General features: G+C 47.2%; 1 protein-coding gene across 3 annotated transcripts in view; it reads right to left on the bottom strand.

Moving 5' to 3' along the window:
• Ptpre (protein tyrosine phosphatase receptor type E) overlaps positions 1–18,455 on the bottom strand; it is a 148,739-nt gene extending 130,284 nt beyond the window's left edge. For all 3 annotated transcript variants that reach the window (XM_034508050.2, XM_076912289.1, XM_076912288.1), the window contains exon 1: positions 18,157–18,455. Coding sequence is in view for 1 of the 3 variants with exons in the window: in XM_076912288.1 (XP_076768403.1) it covers positions 18,157–18,209 (53 nt within the window). In the remaining 2 variants the exon portion in view is untranslated. The remainder of the gene's footprint in view (positions 1–18,156) is intronic.
• Between the last annotated feature and the right edge of the window lie 8,640 nt (positions 18,456–27,095).

Genomic DNA, 27,095 nt, shown 5'->3' with positions numbered 1-27,095 from the left:
TTACTGTGGGTGAAAGAAACGTAAGATTCCTTACTCTGCCTTGAGAAAACCTGCTTCACAGAGTTCTAATCTTAAAAAAAAAAAAAAAAAAAAAAAAAAAAAAAAAAAGCTGAAGTGTATTTGTTCTCTAAAAGGATTGGCTCCTTTACAGCAGGGTTGTCTACCATGTCTAAAGGGTATGTCATATCAATGCATATAAGGAATCATGAAATTTATTAATATCATAACACAGGGTATAGCGCAGCTGAAAGAACTCTTAAGCTCAGTGCAGAACAGACAGGGAGGTTTTCTCTTTTGCAGGCAGTACTTAGCAACCTGAACTCACCTCCAGTCTCAGGAAGAGATCATCTGTACAATGGGTGATCAAAAATGCTTTCTTCCCAGAGTGGGAGTCTCCCTGTCCTCTTGGATCCTCCATGAGCCTGGCATCACAGCAGGTGATACAAGACTCCAATATGTTCTGTCCTAGCATTGAAATCTGCAGGATGACACGTGGGGTCTGGGATGTTCTAAGTTATTTTAAGAGGTGACATGCATGGTAAGTGTCTGCTGGCCTTAGAGGCTGAGAACTACAGGCCACATCCTTACTAGAAGCTTCTTGTGGCCTGATCTTGATCACAGCTCAAGTTATGGCTTCTTGGACCCCTGTTCATTTTCTGAGCCTTGTTTGCCAGAAAAGTTGGTTCTTCCATGTTGGTTTGGAGAGCTGTCCAGAAGACGTCTGTGAAGTTTCTTTTCACACTGAGCTAACCAGAGTCATACTGGATCATGCGTTGTCAAGAGCCAGGACTCATGCACCCAGAATTTAACATAAGAAATCCTTGTCAATACCTACTCTTTGGAAAGGGCTATCTGCTCTTTAATGCCTGAATATGGTTAACTTGAGTTAACATGAGCATATCACAGAAATGGCAGGATGTGACTTCAGAGGCTAGATCCTAAAGACATGGTGGCTTCTTGCTTTCTCATGGATCCTGCTCTCTGGGAGGAAGGCAGCAGTTGGTCATTGTCTTGGTTAGATTTCCTTTGCTGCAATAAAACATGATGCCCGAAGGTAACTTGAGGAGGAAAAGGCTTGTTTTTATCTTACATTTCAAAGTCCACTGAAAGGAAGTCAAGGAAGGAACTCAAAAACATGACCATGGAGGCAGGAACTGAAGCAAAGGCCGTGGAAGAATGTTGCATACTGGCTTGCTCCTCAAGGTTTGCTCAGCCTGCCTTTTTATACTAACCAGGACCACCTACCCAGGAGTAGTACCTCACTCAGTGAGCTGGGCCCTCCCACATCAATCCTTAATCAAGAAAATGCCCTACATACTTGCCACAGGCACTCTAATCCAGGCATTTTCCCAATTGAGGTTCCTCTTCCAGGTGACTCTAGCTTGTGTCAAGCTGATAAGATCTAACCAGGACAGCCATCAAGACCTTAGAATGGTGTCTGCATGCAGGAGGTAAGTAAGGCCACTGTGCATACCCAACATCAGCTTGCCAGCTATGGAAGGCAATCTTACAGTCCCGCCCAAGCCTTCAGCTGAGATGGGATACATTTTCCAGTCACATTCTAGAATACAGAAAAGGAGAGAAGTGCTGAAGACCACACAAGCACATAGTACCCGGGTATGTATGCTGCCCTGTCTCTCTCCTAAGCACTATTCACTATCTCAATGCTTCTGTTTAAGGCAGAAAAGGATGATCATCTCAGGTTCTCTTGCTTTGCTATTTGCAATGATGACCACTGTTTACCCAGCTTAGCTACCAGTACTCAATGCTCATACTTTCTAGGTTTTAAAATTGTACACTAGCAAGCACAGGGATAAAAGTGCCAAGCTCTATGGACCATGCCCACTTATTTATGATCTACGATTCAGGGGATGTTATTGAAAATTTGCCTGGATAGTCCTGCAGGTGTTTGTATGGCTTATAGGCATGTCCAAGTTGCTGCCTGAGGGCCACATGCATCTTAAGACATGCATGAGTGAATCACAACACATTTGTAAATGACAACATTGCATTGCAATGAGCAAAGGATGGACACCCCAGTACAGTATCAGATACTACATAAACAGTGCTCGGAAAAGTGAGCAGAAAGAAACAAACTGTGCTTCATGGTAAAAATGTCTGCTAATCTCATGTTTGCTCCATCTCATGTTGTATTTGTGTATTGTGTGCACGTGTGTCCACACGTGTGAGTAGGTGTGTATATCTACCTATTTGTGCACATGTGGAACCCAGGTCAATGTCAGGACTCTTCCTCTAGCACTTTCCACTTATTTTTGACTTGCATTTATTTATGTATTATGTATATAATAAATTGCATTATTTACTTTTGCATATTTGTGTATGTGTGTGAGGGTTCAAGGTCAGGGGACAACTTATGAGAGTCAAATTCTCTTCCTCCACCATGTGGAGCCCAGGATTGAACTAAGATCAGCAGATTTGGCACCAAGCACCTTGTAGATTGAATAAGAATGTCCCTCACAGGCTCATATGTTTAAATGCTTGGTCCCTAGTTGCTGGGCTTTTAAGGAAAGATTAGGAGGTGTGGCCTTGTAGAGGGAAGTGTGTCACTGGGGGTGGACTTTGGGGTTTCAAAAGCCTATACCAGGCACAGTCTCTTTCTACCTCATGTTTGTGGATAAGATATAAGCTCTCAGCTACTGCTCCAGCGCTATGCCTGCCTGCCTGCCTGCCTGCCTGCCTGCCTGCCTGCCTGCCTGCCTGCTGCTATGCTTCCCACTGTCATGACCATGGACTAAGCTTCCCAAGTAAATGCTTTCTTTTGTAAGTTGCCTTGGTCATGGTGTCACTTCACAGCAACTGAATAGTAAGTAAGATATAACTTTACCCAATGATCTATCCTGCTGGGCTTCCCCTTTATGTTTTGGAGGCAGGGTCTCTCACTAAACCTGGAACTCTTAAATTAGCCCATACAGACTGGATAGTAAGACCCAGTGATCATTCTGTCTCTATCTCCCTGCACTGGGGTTACAGGCACATGTCACCATGTTTGGCTTCTTACGTAGATGATGGGGATTTGAACTCAGGCCCTCCTGCTTGCAGAGAAAACACTTCAGCCATTGAGCCCCTCCCTAGCCCTTACCTCATGTCTTACTATCATCTTACCCTCCTTCCTTATTCTCCCAATTGAGAGCAGCCATGCCCATATTCCTATAACTGTCTCCACAGACTGCACAACAAAGTCGAAAATCTGTCCTCACATGCACTTTTAATTTGTACAGACACTCACTTTCCAAAGACATCTTCTGCCTGACACCGCGACTAAATCTATTTTCACGCATCTTGACACAGTGTTTAAACTCCACCCAAATGTGCCTTGTACTCGTTATGGGTGTTTTTCCAGTAAGCTTTCTACAGGGATGTCCCCTCCTGGAGCCAGACCCCACACTGACTGCTGGATACATTTTGATTGACTGGAACCACACCAACCTAACTGCTGGATACATTTTGATTCTATGGGGACTTCATCAGAAATAAGACAATAGGAAACAAAGGCAAGCAGCTGGGTCCCCTTCTGAATGTTAACCTCCAATTCCAGATCCATCTGAGATCCTGCAGAGAAACAGAAACGTAAGTTGTGTGTGATATAGACCCTCTGTGAAAGGAAAACGGAAAGGCTGGGAAAATGGCTTAGGTTAAAGTATTAGCCACATAAGCATGGAGACCTGAGCTTGAGCCACAGAACATTTGTAAAAATCAAGGGGTGGTAAACTATGTTTTAAAGCCAGTGCTGGGGAGGAGACAGGAGAATCCTGGGTCTCCTCTGGCCAGCCAGTCTGACCAAAGCAGGGAATTCTGGGTCAACTGACACACCTTGTCTCAAAAAATATTTGAGGAATGATACTTGACGTTGTCCTTTGACCACACACACACACAATGCAACATGAGATTACTTTGATAAGATTTTTCTCAAAGTAAAACTCTCTATGGATCCCTAAAATGAATTTAAAGTGATTTTTAAATCAGAAGCTGATTGGCAAAACAGTTCATAATTGGGATTCTCCCCGACTCCTAGCAGGGAGTTAAAGATAGCTTTGCTTCCTGAGGCCTAAGTCAGGGTGTTTCCACCAAGCCCCTGCACTGTGCCCCTAGGTAGTGCCCAGTTCCAGGAAGGCCACCTGCTGTGCCCTCCACATAGGGTAAGGCCATCCCTGACACTAGACAACAACAGGGAGAAAACATTAGGGACTTTGGGGCTTTGCCATTACTCACGCCAAAGGAATGGCATGCCATTCCATGCCAGCTCAAGGGCCCACTCTCCAGGCCTCTGCCCCAGGGCAGGGGTGCTGGAAAGGAAAGCTACCAAAGGTTCCAGGCAGCCGCAGCTGCCCATAGAGCTGCTGGCTCTTGGTCAGCACATTCACTTGGCCAACTCCAGTGTCCTCAGCCAGAGGCTAAGAAGCCCGAGCTGTGAAGTTCTGAGTGGGAAAATGGAGATGGAACAGTCTGGGGGTTGAGGAGAAGGTGGGGAGGGGAGCCAGGGCAAGTGGCTATGGGGGAAACCACCCACTGTAAAAAAAAAAAAGCAGTTTCCTGTAAAACTGTTTTGGTCTCTTCTACAGGTGACAGGGAGAAACAGGGAGCAGGAATACAGACCTCTCATGGCCAAGTGGAGCTCTTTATAAGCAAACCAGGGCAGGCCTACCATGTGTGGCAGAGGTAGCCTAGGGGCAGAGTTGGGACAACTTCCCAGCCAAAATGCCAGAAATGGCCCCTAATGAACAGCGGAGCTCCTATAACACATGGCAAAAAGAAATCGGGGTGCCTGGAAAGAGAAGTCTTCAGGTCCTTGTGGATGGCCAAGGGCTCCAGCATAGCCAGCTCCTTCCTACAGGAGGTTGTAAAGTAGGACAGACAGATTCGAGAGCTAGATTCCACATCAAGTGAGGACAGCAGGAGTGGGGTGTTTGTCCACCCAAGAGTACAACACAGAAGCCCCCTGTTTCTTAGGTGAACAAGAATGAAAGAGAACACAGCAGTGGTCCATGAGACTGTTTCATCACTCAGCTACCCGGCAAACCACTATCAGCGAGCTCAGTCCTACAAAACCTCAGTTATTGGTTTTGTTTTGTTTTGTTTTGTTTTGTTTTCAAAGAGTATCCTTGAAATTGGACCCTGTCACACCACAGACAATGTGTCCTGACTGGCTCTATCCAGCTGCTTCCCTCCAGTGCTTTCTTGACCAGGGAGAGGAGCACAAACAGATAGCACTTTGGGATTTCCCACAGTGGGAACCTCTCTGGGCTCAGTTGCTCTGCACTCCTGTTCTCTTGGCTACCCTCCTGTCCTCCTCTATAGCAAAAGAGCCTGGACTCATTCTTGGGACCCTTACAAAAGCCCCCAGAGTTATAGCCCTGGACACATGTTGAGATTCCTATGGGAGCTTTGTAAAGCCCCCAACTTCCTGTCCTTCCTGTAAAACTCCACAGCGAGTACTGGGGGGTGAGGGTGGGGGTACAGGGAAACACCCTGGAGACTCCAATGAACAACTCAACAGCCTCTTTCAGTCTGAATTTTTAAAATGGCATAAAATCATAGGAAAAATAACCAAAATTCACTACACGGGTGCTCCTTTGGCAATGTACAGATGGAGGGGCAGGTACAATCCTCGGGTCACACTGTCATCTCCAGAGACCTCACTCTGAGTTCAGCTCCCCCAGGCCTGAGGACTGTTCCCTGTGCTCTCCCCACTGTATCGATGAACCACACCACTTGAGGAGAATGCAGACTATGGGCTGCCCTGAGGGAGCCATTTGTCATCTGCTCTTACCCCACTGCTATGAGTTTGAGTGTAGCCCCTGAAGATTCACCTGCCAGTGGGTGAAGCACATGGTTTGCAGGGGACCGATTCCATCCCTGACCACAAGGAGGGCATTTGAGCTCAAGCCAAGAAAAAAAATATCAGTTAGCCTTGCACATGGATGAAACTTTGAAGAGGGCCTACTGTCCCAGCCTGGCCTTTCAGAGCAAAAAGGCTTTCATTGGAGTTAGTCTAGATTCAATGGTTGTTGGCTTTCTATTGGGATATGCTGTCTCCTTCTATAGGGAGGTCTGGATGGGAGGCTGCTGGAGACCACTGTGACACCAAGGACTGAGGTGAGAGGCCACAGGGCCTGGATGGCCCTATGTGGGCTTAGGCCCTGCTGTTCCTGGACTCTCAGCTCCCTAAGGCAACGAGTGGCTCTGATCACGACCTGAAAGGAACTTGGCCATATTTCGACTCTCGCCTGCCTTGGCACTCTTGACATAAAGCTGGTGACAGAATCTGGGTCTAAATAGCTAGATGAGACTATTGGGCAAACCTCTCATAAAGCAGAAGAGGTAGTACGTGACTTCATTTGTCAGCTGCCTGAAAAGGCTTGTGCAGAAAGTGTGCTTCTCATTATGTTAGGACATCTGTGGAAGGTGAGTGGGGAACAGAAGGGCAACTGTCTTTCTTTTTCTATTTGAAGCAATGCTTTTCTGGGCTGGTTCTCCCGTGTGTGACGTGAGTTCTAATACAGGTGTACAAAGGAACCCACACTCTACCTGCAGCTCAGGTTATGTCACACACACGCCTGCTAAGGCTGAGGCCCAAGGGAGAAGGCAGCTGCTTGCTATTCTCAGGGACAGATTTCCCCACGTAGCACTTTGTGTTGGTCCTCGCTTAGCCAGACTTGGTGTTTGCTTCTTGCTCCCCAAATTCTAGTCTGGATAGAGCATATGGAGGTACTTGCCCATGTGGACAGTCACACCCCTACCAGCTCTCTGCAAACCTGACTTTGAGGATGAAGAACAGAACCAACAGATTGAACCTTAAGTGAGACCCCAGCAGAGATTCCACACAAAGGCAGAACACTTGAGCCCGGGGTTTCTCTTTTCAGTGAGTCTTGGCCTCCTGGAGGGAGTTTCTAGCTCTAACCATTGCATCTTAACCTAGTTACTAGTAGCTAGTCACTCCATTGCTGATATACCCTCTAAGCCCATTGCAGTTGAATAGTCAAACATTCTAGCGACGAGCTCAGAGCAGTCACCCTGGCATGGCCACCCTCTCCACCTTCCAGGTTAAAAAGCCAATTGGTAAATTGAGTCTGCCCACTCCAGCTTTCAAGATCCCAAAGCCACAAGGAAAGGATGCCACGCTTCTGCAGCTATCAATCCCTGTTACCCTGCAAATGGAAAAGAAGCTGAGGCTAAGCAAAGTAGCCAGGATCCATCTCATCGATCTCTGCCCAGCACACAACCCTATCCCTTCAGGATGTGCATTTGAATAAAACAAACAATAAATCATTTGCCAAACAAAGCATGCTGTGCTTGAGACATGTACCCAGGCTGCTGTTGAGACTCCTCCTGGAGGCACTATGCTGGATGAAAAACATCCCTCGCGGAATAGTCTGAGCATCACTTAGGCAGAGCAGAGCAGAGCAGAGCAGAGCAGAGCAGAGCAGAGCAGAGCAGAGCAGAGCAGAGCAGAGCAGAGCAGAGCAGAGCAGAGCAGAGCAAGGATGGATACAGAGCCCAGGGTCTCACCTTCAGGTCTCACTCAAGGATGGACCTCAGCTTTCCTCAGCTGGACACAGGTTGGGCCTCATTTTCTGAGGCCCAGCAGCGTCAACAGTGCTTCAGATTTAGGAAGCAGGGGATGAGGGATCAATCTACCCAGCTCAGAATGAGAGACAGACATTGAATGCCTGATCCCTGAAGTGTGCCATGGGGTCCCAGGTAAGACTTATTTTTCTTAACTGCCTCTGGTGCCATGCTCCATCTCTAAATAGGGAGATGAAACACACTGCATCCTAGGCAGAGGAAGGCAAGAGGTGACTTCAGTTGTTGGCAAACAGAAAGATTCGTAGAGAAAATCTATTTCTGGTGACGTTAAAATAAACGAGGAAAGTCATTGAGAAAATAACTAGAGAGGAGTATCTCTTCCCCCCCCCCCCTTTTATTTAGTAACGGTGCCTTTTTGGGACTGCTTCATCAACATGCAATGAATTCAAACTCATATGCACAGATGCCGGGCTATGTCTGTGTTTCAGATCTAGAGACTGCCCTGTGTGGATGGGCAGGTACCTGAGTCAGGGTGGGCTGACAGAGCAAGGACTGAAGAAGAACCTAGAGGCATCAGTGCTAACCACCATGACTTTGGACAAGAGGGCCTGGCCTTCAGAGAGCTTCCTGTCTCCTGACATACAGAAAAGCACCTACTTTTCTGTTCAGTCAGTTCTTAGGAAATGTACACTCATGCTCATTCCACAGGTCAAACCTCTTCTTGTGGGCTCCCTTCTTGCTCCTGCTGTGATTCTGTCTCTTTTCCATGTCCTGCAAGGTGAGACCAGCCAGGGCGTTGTGAATGCCGTGACATCCTCCATCCTCATAACCTTCCCAGAGGGCTCACTCTTACCTCTACACAGATTTCCTCCAGTTTCAAAGGAAACGTAAATGTAGACTCCTAGATAGGCTGGGGGGAGGGGAGGGATGAAAGTCATGGATGCTAGGGCAAATGAAAATTTCAGGGCTGTCCCCCAGAGAGGTCAAAGTTCACCACTAGAAACGTTATGGGCCTATTTGTAGCAGCTTTGCTTGTGGAAGCAGGTAGACTCTGTGACTCTGAGGTGCCCATGTCTCTGATATAATAGGTTTTACTGAATCTTAATAAGATAAACAGGTTAACCCAGAGAGGCAGTTTTGAGTTAAGGGCTCTTTGCTTCTGTTGAACAGACCCAAACCCCACCTAGAATAGTCAAGTGCTGGAACTGTGCACCCCACATCCCACAACCTGGCTTCATTCTTGGCCTTTGAACCAGTATCTGCTCCAGGGACACCTGGTCACCCTAGCCAGAACCTCTAGGTATTGGTTCTTAGGGTACCTCTGACTGGTGTCGGGACATAGCCTAGGAACTCAGCCTGCAGCCTCAGTCTCCTTAAACCAACCTCTGCTCAGGGTCACACCTATAGCTGTCAGCTCTTTCCTTAGTCCGAAGTCACACTGCAAACATAAGCCATAAACCAACACACTCAGCTTTTTAAAACCATGCACGGGCAAGTGCTTTACTTACTGAAAAGTGGTCCGCAAACATGTCTCTACAGAAGGAACCAACAGCATGCTCCAGACTCTCCACGGGAGGCACTGGTCTTTCAGGCGGGTTCAGACTCTTGGCTGGTGTCCCTGTGATTGCTAAGCCCCCAAAGCACTGTCTTTTCCTATTCCTCTCTGACCCTGCTCCAGCTAGCTGCATCCAGACACCTGCTGTTCCCCAGGCAGGAGAGGTCACTTCCCACTGCGAGGCAAGCTTACAGAAGCCTCTCTGTCTGAAGTACTTCAGTTCTGTTGGCTGCCAAGAAAATGTTCACACCCAAGCCTGCCCTCCTCAGGGAAGCCCTTCCAGTTCTCCAGAAGCCCATTCCACCTGTTGTGCCCCACCTCTGCACTGGATCACTCCTATGCCTCCCTTGGGGAGGCAGCTTCCTTATCCCTGGGGACCTGGGACATCCATAGGACAGGCACTGTCCTAAATGGCAGTCATAAGCATGCTATGTGTATAGTCTAAGTATTCAATAAAGATTTAAGTGTTCCATCTGTCTCTTCTTACGGACCATCAAACACTGCTAGCATTTAGGGGAAAACTCAGAAAGAGCCCTTGAAATATTTCCAGATTGCTAAGAACAGGCCTAACTCCCCTCAACACAGTGCAAAATTATTAAATTTCTGATTCTTGCACTTTTATATTACATTTGAGCCCAAGTTGGAGCTTTGCTTAAAAAAAAAAAAAGTTTAAGTGAGGAGGCTGATGACATCACCACCAGAGGACTGCTATGTTAACGCCTGCTATGTGGGCAAAAAGAAATGCATTGAATTACTCATGCACTTGATCAAGAGCCACTAGGAACTCAGGCAAAGAACGCTCAGTCAACGGCGGCTGGAAGTTAAGGACAGGGTGACTGGCTGTGTCAGAGCACCCCCATCTAGCACTTAAGTGTCTTCTGTTCATGTAGGTTGCTTTCAGGTCCCGGGAAACCACTGGCAGAGGAAAGCAGTCAGGAACAAGGATTCCTTACATTTGTAACAATGCAGGACAATGTGGCTAGAGACCGGGAGGGGGTTTTGTTTTTGTTTTATCTGTGAACGGGCACAGTACAATCAGGACTATGGAGGAGTTTTATCTACGAAGCTAAATATTTTATGCTCTTTGAGAGAACATTTGCAAGCTCTGTGTTCATTAAAGGAAGTGCCCTGCAGCAACGATTTGCTGGCCCAGACTGAGCGTCTGTGCACCCTTGAATGCACAACGGACAGGACATATACCTTCTGGCTGCTTATTAAATCACACTGACTTCCCCTGTAACTAGAAGAGGGCTTCTACATTGGAGGACTAAGGTGTTTTGGCCTGGATTCTATGACTGATGCAACCATGTGCCACCATATTTTCTAGAACCGTCTCAGGTCAGGCCAGAATCTTCTTCTTAGGTGTGCCCAAGAATTAAGACTCCACACTCCCTCTGAATGAGAAACAGAAGCTTGGTCTCTGAGTCTAGCTCACGGCTTCATTGCCTAGAGTCATTGCCTCCCTCTTTTCATCTCCCTCGGCGCCTTCCCTCTCCTCCCTGTTTTGTAGAAGATCAGGATGAAGGGAAACTGGGGTGAAAGGAGAAATATTGGAGAGAAACTTGGATAAGAAGTGCTCTCAGCTGGACTTGTTCCCCCGGGGGGGGGGGGTCCTCTTGGGTCTCTAAGGGACCTAGAAAGCAGTCTAGGGCATTCTTCAGAAGGAAGCACTTTACCCATGGAGGAAGCTAGAGTCTTTTCCACTTCTAATGACTTATCCCTTCTCCCCTCAAAACAACTAGCCCATGATCCAGTATGTTCTAGAGCACACGACCAATATGGAACTATTACAATGGTCTTCAACATGTGAGTTTGACTCCTTTGGGGGTCAAACAACCCTTCCACAGGGATTACCTAATACTACTGAAGAAACACAGATTATTTACATTAGGATTTCCAAGAATAGCAAAATAATAGTTATGAAGTAGCAATAAAAATAACTTTATGGTTGGGGGAGGGTCACCACAACATGAGGAACTATATTAAAGGGTCACAGTATTGGTAAGGTTGAGAAACACTGGGCTAGGGCAAGGCCACTTGTGGGAAATTATGCCATGAGAAAAATGGACTGCTGGTATCTTCAAAGCCCGATCAGAGCCCTTGTCTGTGTCTGCCTCCATGTGCCCTTCTCTACCCACAGGGAAGTGGGCTGCCTCCGAGACTCGAAGATCAGCATCTCCAGAGGAGACTGGCTCTTCCTGTGGGTGGAAATCCACCCATGTGGGGGAATCCCAATAACAGAACTAAATAGAAGCTGGTTCCCGTGATGGGAATTTCATACAGACAGGTGGAGGTAAGGAGGGAGGCCTCCAGGCAGAGCATCAAATCCTGAAGGTGGGTGTCCAGCTTTGGGGCTGGCCTCTTTGAGCTGGAGAAGAAAGGAAGGTTGAAGCTGGCAGAGCTTCCCAAGATACCCATGGCAGATAGAGTTCCCCACTTCTAGGCCCCACAGAGGGGCATCTTGCTCTCAGAACAGCACTTGGGCTTGTTGGCCTTGAGTCAAGGTCAGGGCCTTGTGTACAAAGAGCATGCAGCCCTCAGAGCAAACTGCTTAGAGGCTGGCTCGGGAGACACAGCCTGGAAACTCCAGGTCCTTGGAGTGGGAGACAGAATAAAATGACACGTTCTAAAGGCTACTTGTCATAATATACTGCAATCAAGCGTCTATCCAAACAAAAATCCAGAAAGCTGGTAGAGGAAAAAAAAATGAAACTAATTTTCTTCTCAGTACAAATGGTGACTAATGTCCAGCTGGGAGTATCTAAATAGATCCAAGTCCTAACAAAAATTATGTCTGTTTCTTGACTAGAAACCCAGCACCTGCCCCAAGGACACGGTGACAGAGACTTGGACACTCTCAAGCTCTTGGTTCAAGTGAGGAGGCCCCTGATTGATCTGCAAGCAGAAGCCAAGTCTTTGCTCTTCGTCTTCTCCACTGCACCAGAACTTTTGAATCCAGGTCCACCTCCTGTTGTAAAGACTGAATCACCGGGCTGTGGAGATGGCTCAGTAGGTGTTTACCATATGAGCATAACTACCTGAGTTCGGATCCCAAGCACCCATGTAAAAGGCCAAGTGTGGCAGCATGTATGTAACTATAACCCAAACACTGGGATAGATAGAGACAAGGGGCAGCCTTGGGTCTCAGTAGCCCATCAATCTAGACAAAACAATGAGCTCCAGGCCAGTGAGAGGCCCTGGCTCAATAGACAAGACAGAGGGCTGGAGAGATGGCTCAGTGGCTAAGAGCACTTGCTGCTCTTATAGAAACCTGGTTCAGTTCCCAGCACTCATTTGGCAGCTTACAACCTCCTTTAACTCCAGTTCCAGAGGATTGGACCTGGGCATGAGGCAAGTATGTAGTGTGCATGCAACAAACATGGGCAAAGTACTCACACACATAAGATAAAATTAACATCTTTTAAAAAGAAGATGGAGAGGGCTGGAGAGATGGCTCAGTACTTAAGAGCACTGACTGCTCTTCTAGAGGTCCTGAGTTCAATTCCCAGCAACCACATGGTGGCTCACAACCATCTGTAACGGGATCTGATGCCCTCTTCTGTTGTGTCTGAAGGCAGCTACAGTGTACTCATATACATAAAAATAAATAATTCTAAAAAAGTTAAAAAAAAAAAAAAAAGATGGAGAAATGACACCAGACACCTTCGAACCTCAGACAAGGGCATATGTGGGTAAGTATTCCTGTGAGTGTGCGCACATGTGAGCATACCTACACACACACACACACACACACACACACACACACACACAGGAGGAGTGGGAGAGAAAGAGAAAGAGAGAGGGTAGAAGAAGAATCACACCTGCTCAGGTTCATACTGGAGGATCATATCCTTTTGACACCATCATTTCACCTTAGAGTGCTTGCCCAGAGCCCCAGTTTGTGCCATCTCCCTCAGGAAACAAAGACCTGTTTGTTCTATTGGCGGCTCTGTTCCAGGCAGGGTGACATGGCTGAAGAGCGCTTGGCCTCCTATACTGTTCCTGCACAGACTCCCACACCACTGATCTGCTCCCTTTGCCCATGCACTCTTTCTCTTCACACTCCAAAAATCCTGAGTCTTGGGTACCATGTAATAATCTGGCCATCCCCGAGCAGATGCAGAATCACACATCTACGGCAGGAGCTCGTGGCCAAACTGTCATCCCACACTGGACCATCTAAGGGATCAGAGTCTGTGATGCCCACACTGAGACCAGAGGCCCATAAAAACTTCGCAATCAATACACCACTCTTTACCCCAGTCTTCTGACACGCAAACATCTGACTACAGCACAGCACAGCTAAGGACCAATTTTCAATTGAGTTTTTTTACTCTTAATGGAGTTTCTATCTGTTTGCAGAGAGGAAAAAAAAAAAAAAAAAAAAAAAAACCGAAACCTCCCTATTGTTATCAATACTGGATACCAATTCTGTGACAAGCTAGATTAAATGAATTCTTGCTTGTTTTTAAAAATGATTTTTTAAATAGGTAACCATTCTTTAAAACTACTTTATATGGCCTCTCCTTTATTGGGAACCAATATAAAAGGATATGTTAATTTGTTTTTCTGAATTATGTGACTAAAAGTTTTTTATTTCATAAGCTTCAACAAACCCTTTCAAGTATTTATGTAGCTGAAAGAAAGAAACCTGTATTTCTGGCCGAGAGCCAGATGCAGTGAGTACTGAGGCTGTGAACCACATCAAAAGTCCCTGTGTGGCACACCTGGATGGGGCGGACCCCAACTGGTGAGATTTGTGGAGCAGCAACAGGACCTGAGAAAAGGAAAGGGGGCTAATTTCCAAAGGAGGAGCCCCAGCTGCATCCAGCATCACCCCCCACCATCTGCCTCTCCTGGAGAATTAGAAACATTGTATATTCCTATCACCTTAGGTGTGGTTTAGACATCCCAACCATCTGGAGGGCAGGTGGCATCTACTCAGAGAGACCCCAGAGCATTGGTTCTCAACCTTCCTAAGGCTGTGACCTTTTTCTACAGTTCCTCATATTGTGGTGACTGCCTATCATAAAATTATTTCATTGCTACTTCATGACTACTGTTTTGCTACTGTTAGGAATTGTAATGTAAGTATCTGATATGCAGGATATCTGATATGCAACTCCAAAGAGGTCCTAACCCACAGGTTGAAAACCACTGCCCTAGTACCTGGAGAGGTTCAGAGATGTTCCAGAGCTGACGTATTCTTTGGAGGAGAAGAAGAGTTAAGCCCAGAACGTTTGGGGGCCATCTACAGCTTCATTGTTTTATGTTATGGTTGCAAGGCTGACCTTATGCCCCGATTCCACATGCTTCCTTCTGGGCTACACTGCCTCTTGGTGCTGTGGTTGCCTCGTTTCTGCCTGGCTTCACACCCAGCCTGGTTTAATTCAGGCCACAAGCCCAGGTTAATATCCACAGCAAGTTTTAGTTTTACCTCATGGATCACTAACACCAGAGGCGGTGGTGCATGATGGGGAAAGAATTCACTCCTGGTGCACTGTGAGTGAAAACACTATGAGATTAAATAGCTAAATTAGGCAAAATTTACATAATTGTTCAGCTCATTGTGCAATAATTAAAGTTGCCTAATACGCCACATCATATAGATCCCAAATATTCTTTCAAGTAGCACACAGAGAAAGACTTTATCCACTAACATGACTTTGTTCACTTGCTGGACAACCTGAAGAGTCATTTCTCAGATACTATCTACCTTTTTAGAAACAGTGTCTCTTGTTGACATGACTCATCAAATAGGTTAGGCTATCAGACTCTGCAAGTCCAAGAGATGCACCTGTTTCTGCCTCCCCAAAGCTGGGATTACAAGTGTGCAGCACCACATGCTTTATTGTAGGGTCTGGGTCTCGAACTTGGGTCATCTTGCTTATAAGGCAAATGCTTTTCCCACTTTTCCCATCTCCCTGGTTCCATGTTGTTGGTTTTTTTTTTTTTTTTTTTTTTTTTAATCATGTATGATGTATATAGCATTAGGTATTTTAGGAAACATATCTGGTTTCCTGGGTGTTGATCACATGCTTGCTAATGTATGCACATCCTCTGACCCCATCCCAGCAGCCATGCAAAGTAGTGATGGTCAGTCTACTCCTGAGGAGTGAGCATCATTGTCTGAACTTAAGTCTTTTAAATAAGACCACACCAGAGGCAGGATTCAAATCCAAGTCTAAACCCAAAGTCCAAGGTCTCAGAAACATACCCTTTATTGACAGCCTGGTAGAAGAGCTGGACTGTTAAAACAAATCAACTAGAAACCTAAAATAGACTTGAACAAGTACTTTAGAATACGGCCAAATGTTCTTCCATAGAACCAAGAGGAAAAAGGGATTACTCTCTGGCAGAGAGGTTTTGGGAAGGCTAAGACATGTGACAAACTGAGCTGGAGGCTGAACAGGCTCCATGTCTTATGGTCTAGAGAGTTGGAGGGCCTTCGGGGAGACCAGGCCACAGCTTTATTTGCTAGGAAACAGCAAGTCAACGATGACCTACATTGCACAGGGCTTTCTCAAGTGACTCTCAGGTGCTGAGAGGCCTGACTCTCTCTCCTCTAACAGCTACATTCCCTTCTGTTTCAGAGCAGAGCCTCCCCAAGTGAGACCCAAACACCATACATGAGAAAATGAATCAGCAAGGGAAGAGAATTCGTATAGTTCCAGTTCCCCCACTGCCTTCAAACCTGCCCCCTTGGGAAGTCCTGTAGGGTCTCTTTGATTCGGTATCTTCTTAAGAACTGGCCCTGCATCTCATTTATGGTTTGCCTCCTCTTTCCATGATCCAGTGCTCATCAATATACATCGCAACAGACATCTATAGAAAGCACAGAAGCTCATTCACACAAACACACATGCTCCAGAGAGCCTTACACATAAGCACACATGCTCCAGAGAGTCTTACTTCATCACCAGTTTCTCCACTCAATAGCAGCCAGCAAGAGACTGCTTCCAAACACTTATTAGCTCACAGTCCTGTCCTAAGCCCCTGCTCAGCATCCCTTTTGGAAGCAGAAAGGAGGCTAGTGCATTCCGAAGGCTGAAGGAAACATTAGAAGTTGGGTAGGTGTGTGGAGTCAGGGGTAGAGGGGCGTTGAAGGGAACCCCTTTGATTTAGGACATGCTAGGGGTGAGGATGTTGCCCTAGAAGAAAATACCAGGTGCCCTGCAGAACATACCTCAGCCTACAAATTTGTCTCTGACCAGCAGGGGCATGGTTTCAATAAATGTCCTCAGAGATGGAGCCATGAGGACCAAGGAGGGACAATCAGGCACAGAAGCACAATCTGACCTACTGAAATGGATCCATGCCCCTTCCCATACCTCCCTGCACTTCCTCTGGGTTAAAAGATTTGCATGTTGAATGCCTGGAGCTGAGCAGATCACTCCCAGGACAGAGTTTCAAGGGCAGAGTTTCAAGTCTTCCTCCAGGCTATCTCAGAGGTGATAGAGGAGTACTGCTGGGCCGAGTGTGCCTCCACAGCGGAGACGAACGAGTTTCCAGGCTGGGAACCAATGGCCAGCTCTCTTCTAACCTTGTGACCAGACAGGGGCTCCAGGAAGCATCCAAGGACAACACCTCCCTTACTGAAACTTCAAGGCTCATTTGCTTGAGAGGTTCTGTCTGGATTATGAAATCCAGTTTATCCAGTGTCCTGGCCTTTCAGTAAGCCAAACGATGCTACCAACTTCCAAACCAGAAAACTGTCGGGTTGTGTTGAGGGGGTAGTGACGATCACAGATAACATTAATCCCAAGAAACAAGCACTTGAGCCCCAACCTGGCATTTAGGAAACAGAAACTCTCTCCCTGACAATGTGGACCCCACCTTTTAGGCAAACCAACACCTGGCCTTTTGTTTCCCCAGGGCCTTGAACTTGCACTGAGAGTCCCAGCCTCCGCCTATTGTCTTTGTCCTGAAAGCTGAGGGACCTTGGCAACCACCAGCAACTAACTCACTGTTTCATGCCCCCTTTGGCTTAGTCCCTCAGCTTTGGAAAACCATTCCCACCCTCATTCCTCAGCTCCACTTTAACTAAGCGTAGGTTTTTACGTTGTAGGAAAATAAATGCATAAACATCCTTGCAAAGGTGTCCAGGCACCTTGGGTCACGAGGCATTTAGGTACAAGGACATTACTGACTGGGCAAGAGACACAGTCATTTCTAGAACATCTGAGCACCCTTTGCTGGTCTTCCTTCAAACTCTCCAGCATAGTCAAGGCTCCATTTTCTTCTTGTAGTTAGTGAGGTTCCAACACTTACAGAGTCATTGTAACTCAATAGAAACCTGCAGACATCACACTCTAACCCCTCTAGAATGATACTTCATGACTGGAAAGAATTTAGGTCAGGTCCAGACCTTAGTCCTCAGGCTTGGCTCTACCTCATCACCCTGTGGGTCTCCCAGCCTTCCCCAGATGGTCCCAGGAAACACCAAGATGGGTACCACTGGCCTTTGGCTTCAAGACCTCCTCAGGTCCGCCCCCTCTCCCCAATGGACTTGCAATTCCTGGAGTCAGACTTCAGCTACCTGCCAGGTTTCTCCTCCTCAACCATGAATCCCCAACTGACGCCTGCCTGGGAAGGCACCCGGCCCTAGACCGGTTGCCAGCATCCCGCAGCGCCCCCGCTGCACCGGGAGTTGGCGCAACTCGAGTCACTTTCTGGAAAAGCTCCAGTCTCAAGCCCTGCGTGCGCAGCCCTCAACACACCGGTTGGCACCCCCTCCCATTTCCACTGCATTCACACACGTCCCTGGGTTGCTGCCCTCTTCCCACGGTCGCCACCCGCACACACCCTCTGTGTAGCTGTTCATGGAGAGAGCTGCCGAGGTGGTAGCCAAGTTCAGACCGCGCCTTGGGCAGGTAGCCGGGGTCGCAAGGTCTCCAGTTGATAGTATCCTGTACACAAGGAGGATGGCAAAGACCTGGCTCGGACGCAGCTCCGGGACACGACCCGTCCCTCCCTGGCAGTGGCCCAAGTTATCCCGGTCTGCTCAATATGCACCGGGAGCACGGCCACCCACCCGCCCTCACCGCGCCACTCACCTCCCAGGGACCGGTGCTGTCGCGCCGATCGCTCCTCCGTGGCGACTCCGCATCTCCCGGGCACCCGCCCGTCGCGCTCCGCTCCGGGGCGCTCGCTGTCCCCGCCGGCGCGAGGGAGGGTCGTGGGGACGCGCGTGGGCAGTGAGATGCCTACGCCGCCGGTGACTTCTCCCGAAGCCCGCAGCCTGTAGCCCGTAGCCCGTAGCCCGTAACCAGTAACCCGCAGCCGGCAGCCCTCAGCCCTACAGAGGAGCAGGAAATCTGTCTGGCCAGGTCCGGCCGCCACCAGCACTGGGCTAGGTCTCAGGCTCCAGCTCCGGCTCCTCGGCGGGGGCGGGGCCCTGCCGCTGCGAGGGGCGACGGCGACGCCTGGTGCCTGGCTCTGGGAGCGCACCGCGGGCGCCCACCCTCCTGGAGCTTTGGCCTTTACACTGGGAGGATGCAGGCACATGCCCTCTCTGAGGAGCCCTCTCCTGGCACTCTGACTGTACACTGTATCAGGGAGGTTCCCAAAAGGCGATGACACTCGGACAAGCCGGAAAGAAAAGTCAAGGTCCCTCCTATTCAGCCTTAGCCCTGGACACCACGGAGTAGTGTGGCACTTTAGATCTGGTAAAGCAGGGATGGGGACCCCTGGTAACAGCCCTGCTTCAGAGAAGTTAGCAGAGCTGAGAAACGTCCTAGACACTTCCTCCCGGAAAAGTGTGCGGGCGCCCCACGGTGGGTGCTGAAGGGTATTCAAATAGTAAGAAATGTCTGTCAAAATTAAACACACAAGAAACAACACAGTACAGGGACCAGATCTGATGCTCTGGGGACTTATTTCATAGTAGTTTAGTTTGGACTATAAATGAAATCCAGCCTGACACAACCTAGAATTGAGTCTCAAGGGGAAATAATCTAGACCAGGTTGGGCTTCAGGCATGCCCATTGTGGGTTGTTTGGATTGTTAATTGATAAAGGGAATCTCATTCCACTGTGGGCAGCACCATTCCCTAAGACGGGGGTCCTGAACAGTGTAAGAGATGCTAGATGACATTGGACAAGCAAGGGTGTGCTTAATCTATTTGCTCTTCACTTTGTAGGTGATGTCTGAAGTTTCCTCCTGGACTTTCCTGAAATACTTAACTGTAACTTGGAATTGTAAGTCAAAAAAAAAATCATTTCTTCCAGAACTTACTCCCCCCACCCTCTGCCCAGGATTATTTTTTTTTTCTCAGCAACAGAAATAAAACTAGAACAAGGACTTCCTGACTGGAAGGCAGAAAGCATAGCAAAGCCATGGTGTCCATCTTGGTTCTGAACCTGTTCGGTTAGGCCAGGGCATAACCTCATGGAGATACTGTTTCTGTGTTGAGAACCTAGCTTGTAGAATGTATAAATGAAGGCGGGGATAAATGAATGAATGGTAGAAAGAGGCATGCATAAGATATTACCTCACCCTGTGTTTTACTTCTGTTATTTCTGCAGAGCCAAGCTGGCTTACAAGGTGAGGATATCAAAGGGCCACCTTAAGTCAAAGAATTAATTTCAAAGACTTTTAAGTCGTCTGGGGCCTGTATTGGACAAAGCTGTAGACTGGAAGCCTGAAGAGCTACAGAACCCTCCAGAGTGCTAAGAATGTTCTTCCTTTCCTATGGTTCCAGGACCCAAGCTCGGTCTTCCTTCTCTGTCCCCCACACCTCTGCCTCTGAAGACCTAATCTGGGAAATTGGATCTTCCTCTCTCCCTTTCCTACATCACTCACCCCTGCTCCTGGGGGCTTCTCCAGAGCTGTAACACCTTCGTGTGCACATCATTCAGAAGCATGGGGCCTCCCAGATGCCTGCAAGCTCAGTTCTTCTGGCACCTTCTGCCAGTTCAGCCCCAGCCCTTGCTCTTGCCTCCTGGGCCTTGACTCTGCCTCTGTGCATCTTGAATGCAGTCCCTTTTCTTTCTCACTGTGATTGCCTCTCCTGTGACAGCACTGTCCTCTGACATCAGAACCCCTGTGTAAAACCCTCGAGTAAACCTGACTGCAGTGATGCTGTGTCCAACTTCCCCAGTGACTCCTGAGCCCTTGCTCATCTAATGCAGCCGTGGTTTCTCTTTCTCAGTGCTTGAGAAAAGCTGCTTCCTGCCTAGGTCCCTCCACCCTTGCTACTACCTTCTTATTAATTGTCTTTCCAATGCTCCTCTTCTCTCTTGTAGCCCTCATCACTGACATTACTGATTGAGTCAGGTTGTTTCATCATTATTTTGAGACAAGGTGTCTTAGTTAGGGTTTCCATTGCTGTGAACAGACACCATGACCAAGGCAACTCTTACAAGTTCAACATTTAATTGGGGCTGGCTTACAGGTTCAGAGGTTCAGTCCATTATCATCAAGGCAGGAAGCATGGCAGTGTTCAAGCAGGCATGGCTCTAAAGAATGAGCGGAGAGGTCTACATCTTGTTGAGAAGACTGGCAAAGCCCACTGTATTAGTTAGGGTTTTGGTGCTGTGAATTGACATTGTTACCAAGGCAATTCTTATAAGGGACAGCATTTAATTGGAGTTGGCTTACAGGTTCAGAGGTTCAGTCCACTATCATCAAGGAGGGAGCATGGCAGCATCCAGGCAGATATGAGCCTGGAGGAGCTGAGAGTTCTACCTCTTTTTCTGAAGGCAGGCAGGAGAAAACTGGCTTCCTGTAAGCTTGCACCAGGATCTTAAAACTCATGCCCACAGTGACGCACTTCCTCCAACAAGGCCATACCTATTTCGACAAGGACACACTTTTGTGGGACCTTGAAAGGATACCTTGGTTCCTAGTCTAGCACAGGCCTCGAACCCCAGACCCTAATGGGACTACAACTGTTTGACCACTCCCATAGAACCCAGGCTCCTGACAGGAAGCCCCCTTTCCCCTGCCCCAAGACCTCCATTGATCTGTGCCTTCCAGTCATGTAGGGCAATGGCCCTACCAGCCCCTCCACAGGTAGAGGGCATGACTACAGGCTGATCAGCCTCAATAGATTTCCATATTAATGAGATACCTGAAGGCCAGAGGGCGTAGTCAATTAAGCATTCTTTCCCAGATCATTCTCTCTCCTCCCTCCCTATTTAAGTCAGGTCCACCCTGAGTTTCGGGGGAGGGGGGGGGAAGAGAGTACAGCAAGATCCATCTACCATTCGCCATGACAATAAACCCTTTTGGAACCATGGACTTCCTTGCGTCTTTGGGGCCTGCCATGGAGAACTGTGGAGGGCCCTCCAAGTATTGAGCCACCATTGAGTCTCCCATGGAGAGCTTCTCTGCGTTCCTGCTACAGAGGCCACCTCTTCAAGCAAGCTAGCTGAGCAGCCAGCGATTCAGCCAAGCAAGTAACAAAGAGTCTCTTCCCCACAGGGTGCTATTGGGGCACCCTTTCTCTCTCCCCCTTCCATCTCTGTTCTTCTGAGGTCCCCAACGATATCTTGAAGCCCGAGGACAAGACCATTGGCCTCTGGGTCCACTCAAGAGTTCTACCCGTGAGGGACTTCAGCCAACTGAGCCGTGGCAGACATGCATGCACTACAACACAGCCCAACAGGATCCATGCCTGCCTCCCATGCATGAGCTAACAACCCCACACACTTTCTAATAGTGTCACTCCCTGTGGGCCAAGCGTTCAAACACATGAGTGAATGGGAGCCAAACCTATTCAAACCACTACACAAGGTTTCACTATGTGGCTCTGGCTGTCCTGGAACTCACTATGTAGACCACGTCAGTTTTGAATTCACAGAGATCCTCCTGCCTCTGCCTCCATAGTTCAGGCATTGTTTGTTCTTTTAGTATCTCTCTTTTCATTGCCCCAAGGCTGGAAATGCCACCAGCCCAGGCTGTGCTCCTTTTTACCTTCTATTCCTGCAACAGGAGACACACCCAACAGCCAGAACCTACAGTGAACATGTAGGCTGGCGGAGTAAAGCAGGACAGTTCCGAGCAGGCAGCAGCAGGCAGCCCTGTTACCTGTCCAGAGCCCAGTGGGGTAAGCAGGTAGTTTCCTCCTGAGTATGCGTGCCCTCAGGGAACAGCCCAGGTTGGGTGTGGTCAAGTGGCCCAATGATCATCCCCCAGCTCTGGACTTTATTGCTGCTGGAACTGCAGATCCAAGCTAATATTAAAGACAGTGACAGTTTCAAAGCCTTGATAAGCTTGTTAGCACAGCAGGGCTGGGGAGGCAGAGGCTGTTATCCACCAAGAGGGGAATGTGTCGCCTTAGTCAGACATCTGCTGTTGGAAAGTGACAGCCTTGGGAACATGATGAGGAGGCAGATGGCTCTTCTCTCCTGCCCTGTTGGACCCAAAATGTTATTCTAGGAATTAAGTGGTATTCCTTAGCATCTACTGAAGTCTACAGACATCCTACCATTCAGACATGGGTTATCCTTCATTATCTTTGCTCCTCACTTGGCCTTAGCATCAGTTAATTCTCTTCTCCCCATCCTAGACAACAAAGTCCTCCCTGCCTCACAACATCTTAAATGCCCTATTACTCCTGTCTCTTAGCATCCCAGATTTAGTCTCTGTCTACCCACAGGTTTCTATGCTTGACTGAGCCCCTCTGAGGCTTTCCATGCACCCCTCTGTCTCCTGAGTTCTCCTCCATATCTGGCCGTGCTATTTCTCCTTTGTAATATGGTCCCATCCAGGCAGGAATCCCAGAAGTGTGCCGTTACCAGACCATGTGTTCTGTCTTCCATTGCCCCCAAGAACTTGACCACTGGAATTTTCTTCAGTAACTTAAAAATTATTCTTATGATTCAAAGAAATTATGTGTATGTGTGTCTATGTGTGCATTATGCACACTTGAGTATAGGTGTCTATGGAGTCCAGAAGAGGGCACTAGATCACCTGGAGCTACAGTTGCAGGCTCTTATGAACAACTCCATGTGGGTACTGGGAACTGAACTCAGGTCCTCTGTACAAATAACAAGCATTCTTTAACACTGAACCCTTTCTCCAGCCCTGAAGTAATGGTTTTTTTTTTTTTTTTTCTTTTTTTGACACAGGGTCTCCTGTAGCTCAGGATGGCTTCAAACTCAATATGTAACTAAGGATGGTCTTAAACTCCTGACCGTCCTAGAATATAGGCATGCACCACCATGCCTGTCTTTATGCAATGTCTGTGCTGGGGATAATATCCAGGGCTTGGCTTTGTGCATGCTTCACAAGCATTCTGCCAAAGGATCCTATCCTCACTTCCTCTCCACAGCATCTTGCTAGGGCTTATCCAGTTTAAGTTTCCAGCAGAATTCATATGTTGAGGCCAGAGATACTCACCTGGAGGATAAGCAAAAAGGGGTAAATTGGCGTTAATAAAAAAGAAAATAGAATTTGCTTCTAAACAATATGAAGAAAGATTAACATAAAGCTTTCTGACTTTAGGAGTGATATTGGGCTTTAGTGATCACCATAGGATGTGGGGAGAAAGAGAAAGAGAAGAGAGCATTCACTGCTTTGCAGTTTTATTCAGAACCTGTACACACAAAGAAGGATGGCTCTTATGACCTTTAGAAGATGCTAGAAGTTTTCATTTCTATCACCTCAATATTATTCCCTCTATTGCTCTTTTTCCCATGTTAGGCCCAAATACTAACAGTTCTTGCCCACTGAAGTCAAAGAGGCTTCTGCAGGAAGCCTCTCTACTTGGCCACAAAAGAACTCCAAATAAACAGAAAGTTGCATCCCAGTCTGGGCCCTCACGATATGTTATTTTTTGAGTTTCTTTTTATCAATGAGCTATATACATACAATGTGTGGATCCTAAGAACACAGTGCAGTGAACAGAGACATGTACATAAGCAATAGGCATACCCTTACCAAGATACTGACATTTTAACAAGGGGAGATAGCTCAGCTGGTAGAGTGTCTGTCCCCACAAGTATGAGGACGTGAGTCGACTCACCACCCAGGTAAAAAGCCAGAGATAGTATGCTGGCCTATATGCCCATTACTGACAGGTAGAAACAAACGTATCCCTGGAGTTCATTGGTTTGCTAGTCTAGCCAAATCAATGAGACTCCCGTGAGAGACATTGTCTCAATAAAAACAAGTTGGATGGCTCCTAAGAAAAACCCCTCCCCCCCACACACCTGCACACAAAGACACACAGATACACCTATACTCACACATACACCTGCGTGCGTACACACACACACACACACACACACACACACACGCACACTGAGATTTTGGTCCCCTACACCCTCTTTCCTGTTCAGAAAGTGATGCATCCCACAAGGACAGCCATTATTCTGATGTCTGTTGCCACAGATAGCGTCGCCCCGCTCTTGCTCTTTATAGGAATGTGATTAGAGTATGTTATATATAGGCAGATGGCTCTTCTACACACTACGTTATTTCTAGTTTCTTTCACACAGCAAAATCATTTTGAGATTCGCCCTTTAGTGCCTGACCATGGTTAGGTAACATTTTCTTCCCTCTAGTCTCATTTTCTAATTTTTCCTTTTATCACAGGTTTTCAATGTGATTTAAAGGACAGTGATTCTGCTGCAGAAAGCAAGAAGCCTCTGACTGAGGCCCCACCCCAATAGCCACTGGGCCCCCTCCTTCCACCGCTCATCCAGCTCATGTCCCTGTTACCTGCTACACACATTATGACGCCACTGGCCACTGCCATGTGTGCTGCGCAGGCACATACCCGTTCACATCCTGAAAGAAGTCACCCAGCTGTTTCTCAGTCCCAACGCTGGTAGGATGGTTTTGGATGTGTGTTGACAGCTGATACTTATTTACTGTATGAATACAATTTATCATTTGTATCATGAAAAAAAGAGGTGTGATTTAAAATGTCTCATTGTGACTTTCTAAGACTTACTGGTTTAAAATAAAAATTTTAAAAATCCCTTTAAATCGGAGTTGAGCTGGAGAGATCGCTCAGCAGTTAAGACCACCCCTGCTCTTACAAAGGACCTGTGTTCTATTCTCAGCATCCATGTGACAGCTCACTAGAACTCAATTTCCAAGGAACCTAACTCCCTCTTCTGGCCTTCACAGGGACCAAACATCATCATAATACACAAATGGGCATGCAGGCAAAACACGCAAATATATAAAATAAAAATAAATAATGTTAATCTTCAAAAACGTTTCCCCTGCCACCCAGAGTTTCCGAACTCTGGTGACATGTACCTGCTGTCTCCTAGCTGTTGACTGAGCCACTGAGCCAATGAGGCTGGATGTTTGTATGTGTGTGTGTGTGTGTGTGTGTGTGTGTGTGTGATGTGTGTCCATTCGCTGTCTTTCCCCTATGTTGCTTCGAATTCTGTTAAATCCAGTGAACTTTCTGTTTCAGATATTTTATTTTTAGATCATAGTTTTTTTTTTCATTTGATTATTTTTAAAAATATTTTTTATTGTTCTGCAGAGGTTTCTGACTGTTCTATTTGTATTTCTTTTGCTGTGATGATTACTGAGATCGAAGGTGGGGTTTGGGGAGGCTCATTTCATCATTGTGGGCTGTAAAGCAGAAACTCAAGACAGGAATAAAGGGAGAAACCATGGAGGACCTCTACTCTCTGCTTTGTTTCTCTGGCTGCCTCAGCTACCTTTCTTATACAGCACGGGCCTACTTATCTGGGGATAGCACTGCCCCTAGTGGGCTGTCTGGGGATAGCACTGCCCCTAGTGGGTTGTCTGGGGATAGCACTGCCCCAGTGGGCTGTCTTCTCCTGCATTAATCAGCAATTAAGAGAATGCACCACAGACATGCCCACTGGTCAGTCCAATGGAAGCAATTCCTGAATTGAGGTTCCCTCTTCCCAGGTATGTCAAGTTGACAACTAAAGCTGACTGACACCTTTGTGCATTATATCATCTTTACTCTTAAATCCTTGAACGTTTTTTATTGGTAATTGGTAATTTTTGTCTCCTACTTTAAACACCTATATTATCTTTAGGTGTGCTTCTATTGATGGGGGTGGGGCAAAGGGATCCTTGTTCCTTTCCTGCCTTATTTTCATTTTACCGTAACATTTGTGATTTCTTATTGTTGGCTGAAGTCGGTGCTTCAGAATGTTCTGGATGAGGTTTAGCCTTGTTAGGATGTGTCTGTAGAAGCCCTTACCCCAGAAAAAAGGCAGCCCGGGCTTAAAGCATGATCATCCTGCTTTCTGCGTGCATGGCTGAGGCACCCCCCCACCCCCAAGAGTTTTATACCTTTGGTTGACTGGACCTTTGGAGAGTTTCAGCACAATCCGACCTCTGGAATCTTCACGATGCTCACAGCTCTCACTGGATATTTCACAGCTGGCCTGAGAGAGTCTTACCCTATCAGTGTGCAGCAAAGCCTTAGGCTGAAGTTTTAAGACATCTAGGAATTGTTTCTTGAGCCATGTTTGTGTGTGACTGGAATCCTGTTTAATATGCTCCAGATGTGCCAGAAGCCACAAACCGTGTTTGAGTTTTTCAGGCAGATACAAGTCCTTCTGCTTCTCTTTAGCAGCAGTTTAAGAAGTTCCCCCCCGGGGTTGGAGGGAGATAGAGAGAGAGAGAGAGAGAGAGAGAGAGAGAGAGAGAGAGAGAGAGACTGAGAGAGACAAAGAGACAAAGACAGAGAAACACAGAGAGACACAAACACAAAGAGACAGAGAAAAAGACAAAGACAGAGAGACAGAGAGCCTAATGTGGTGACTTGATTTATTTGTTCTATCTATCTATCTATCTATCTATCTATCTATCTATCTATCATCTATCTATGTATCTATCATGTGTCTTTCTATTATCTATAATCTATCATCTATCTTTCTGTCTGTCATCTATCTATCTATCTATCTAGTGTCAGAAATGTAGTATCACCCCTGTCTTGTCCTGACTATAGCTTGATGCCTACCTTGCCTTTCAACATCTAATTATTCTATAATAATCTATATGTGTCTATTTCCCCCAGAAGCGAATTGGCTGTGTCTAG

The sequence above is a fragment of the Arvicanthis niloticus genome, chromosome 1 (genome assembly GCF_011762505.2).
Source record: "Arvicanthis niloticus isolate mArvNil1 chromosome 1, mArvNil1.pat.X, whole genome shotgun sequence".
Classification (NCBI taxonomy): domain Eukaryota; kingdom Metazoa; phylum Chordata; class Mammalia; order Rodentia; family Muridae; genus Arvicanthis; species Arvicanthis niloticus.
This window is presented reverse-complemented; position numbering and strand designations above follow the sequence as displayed.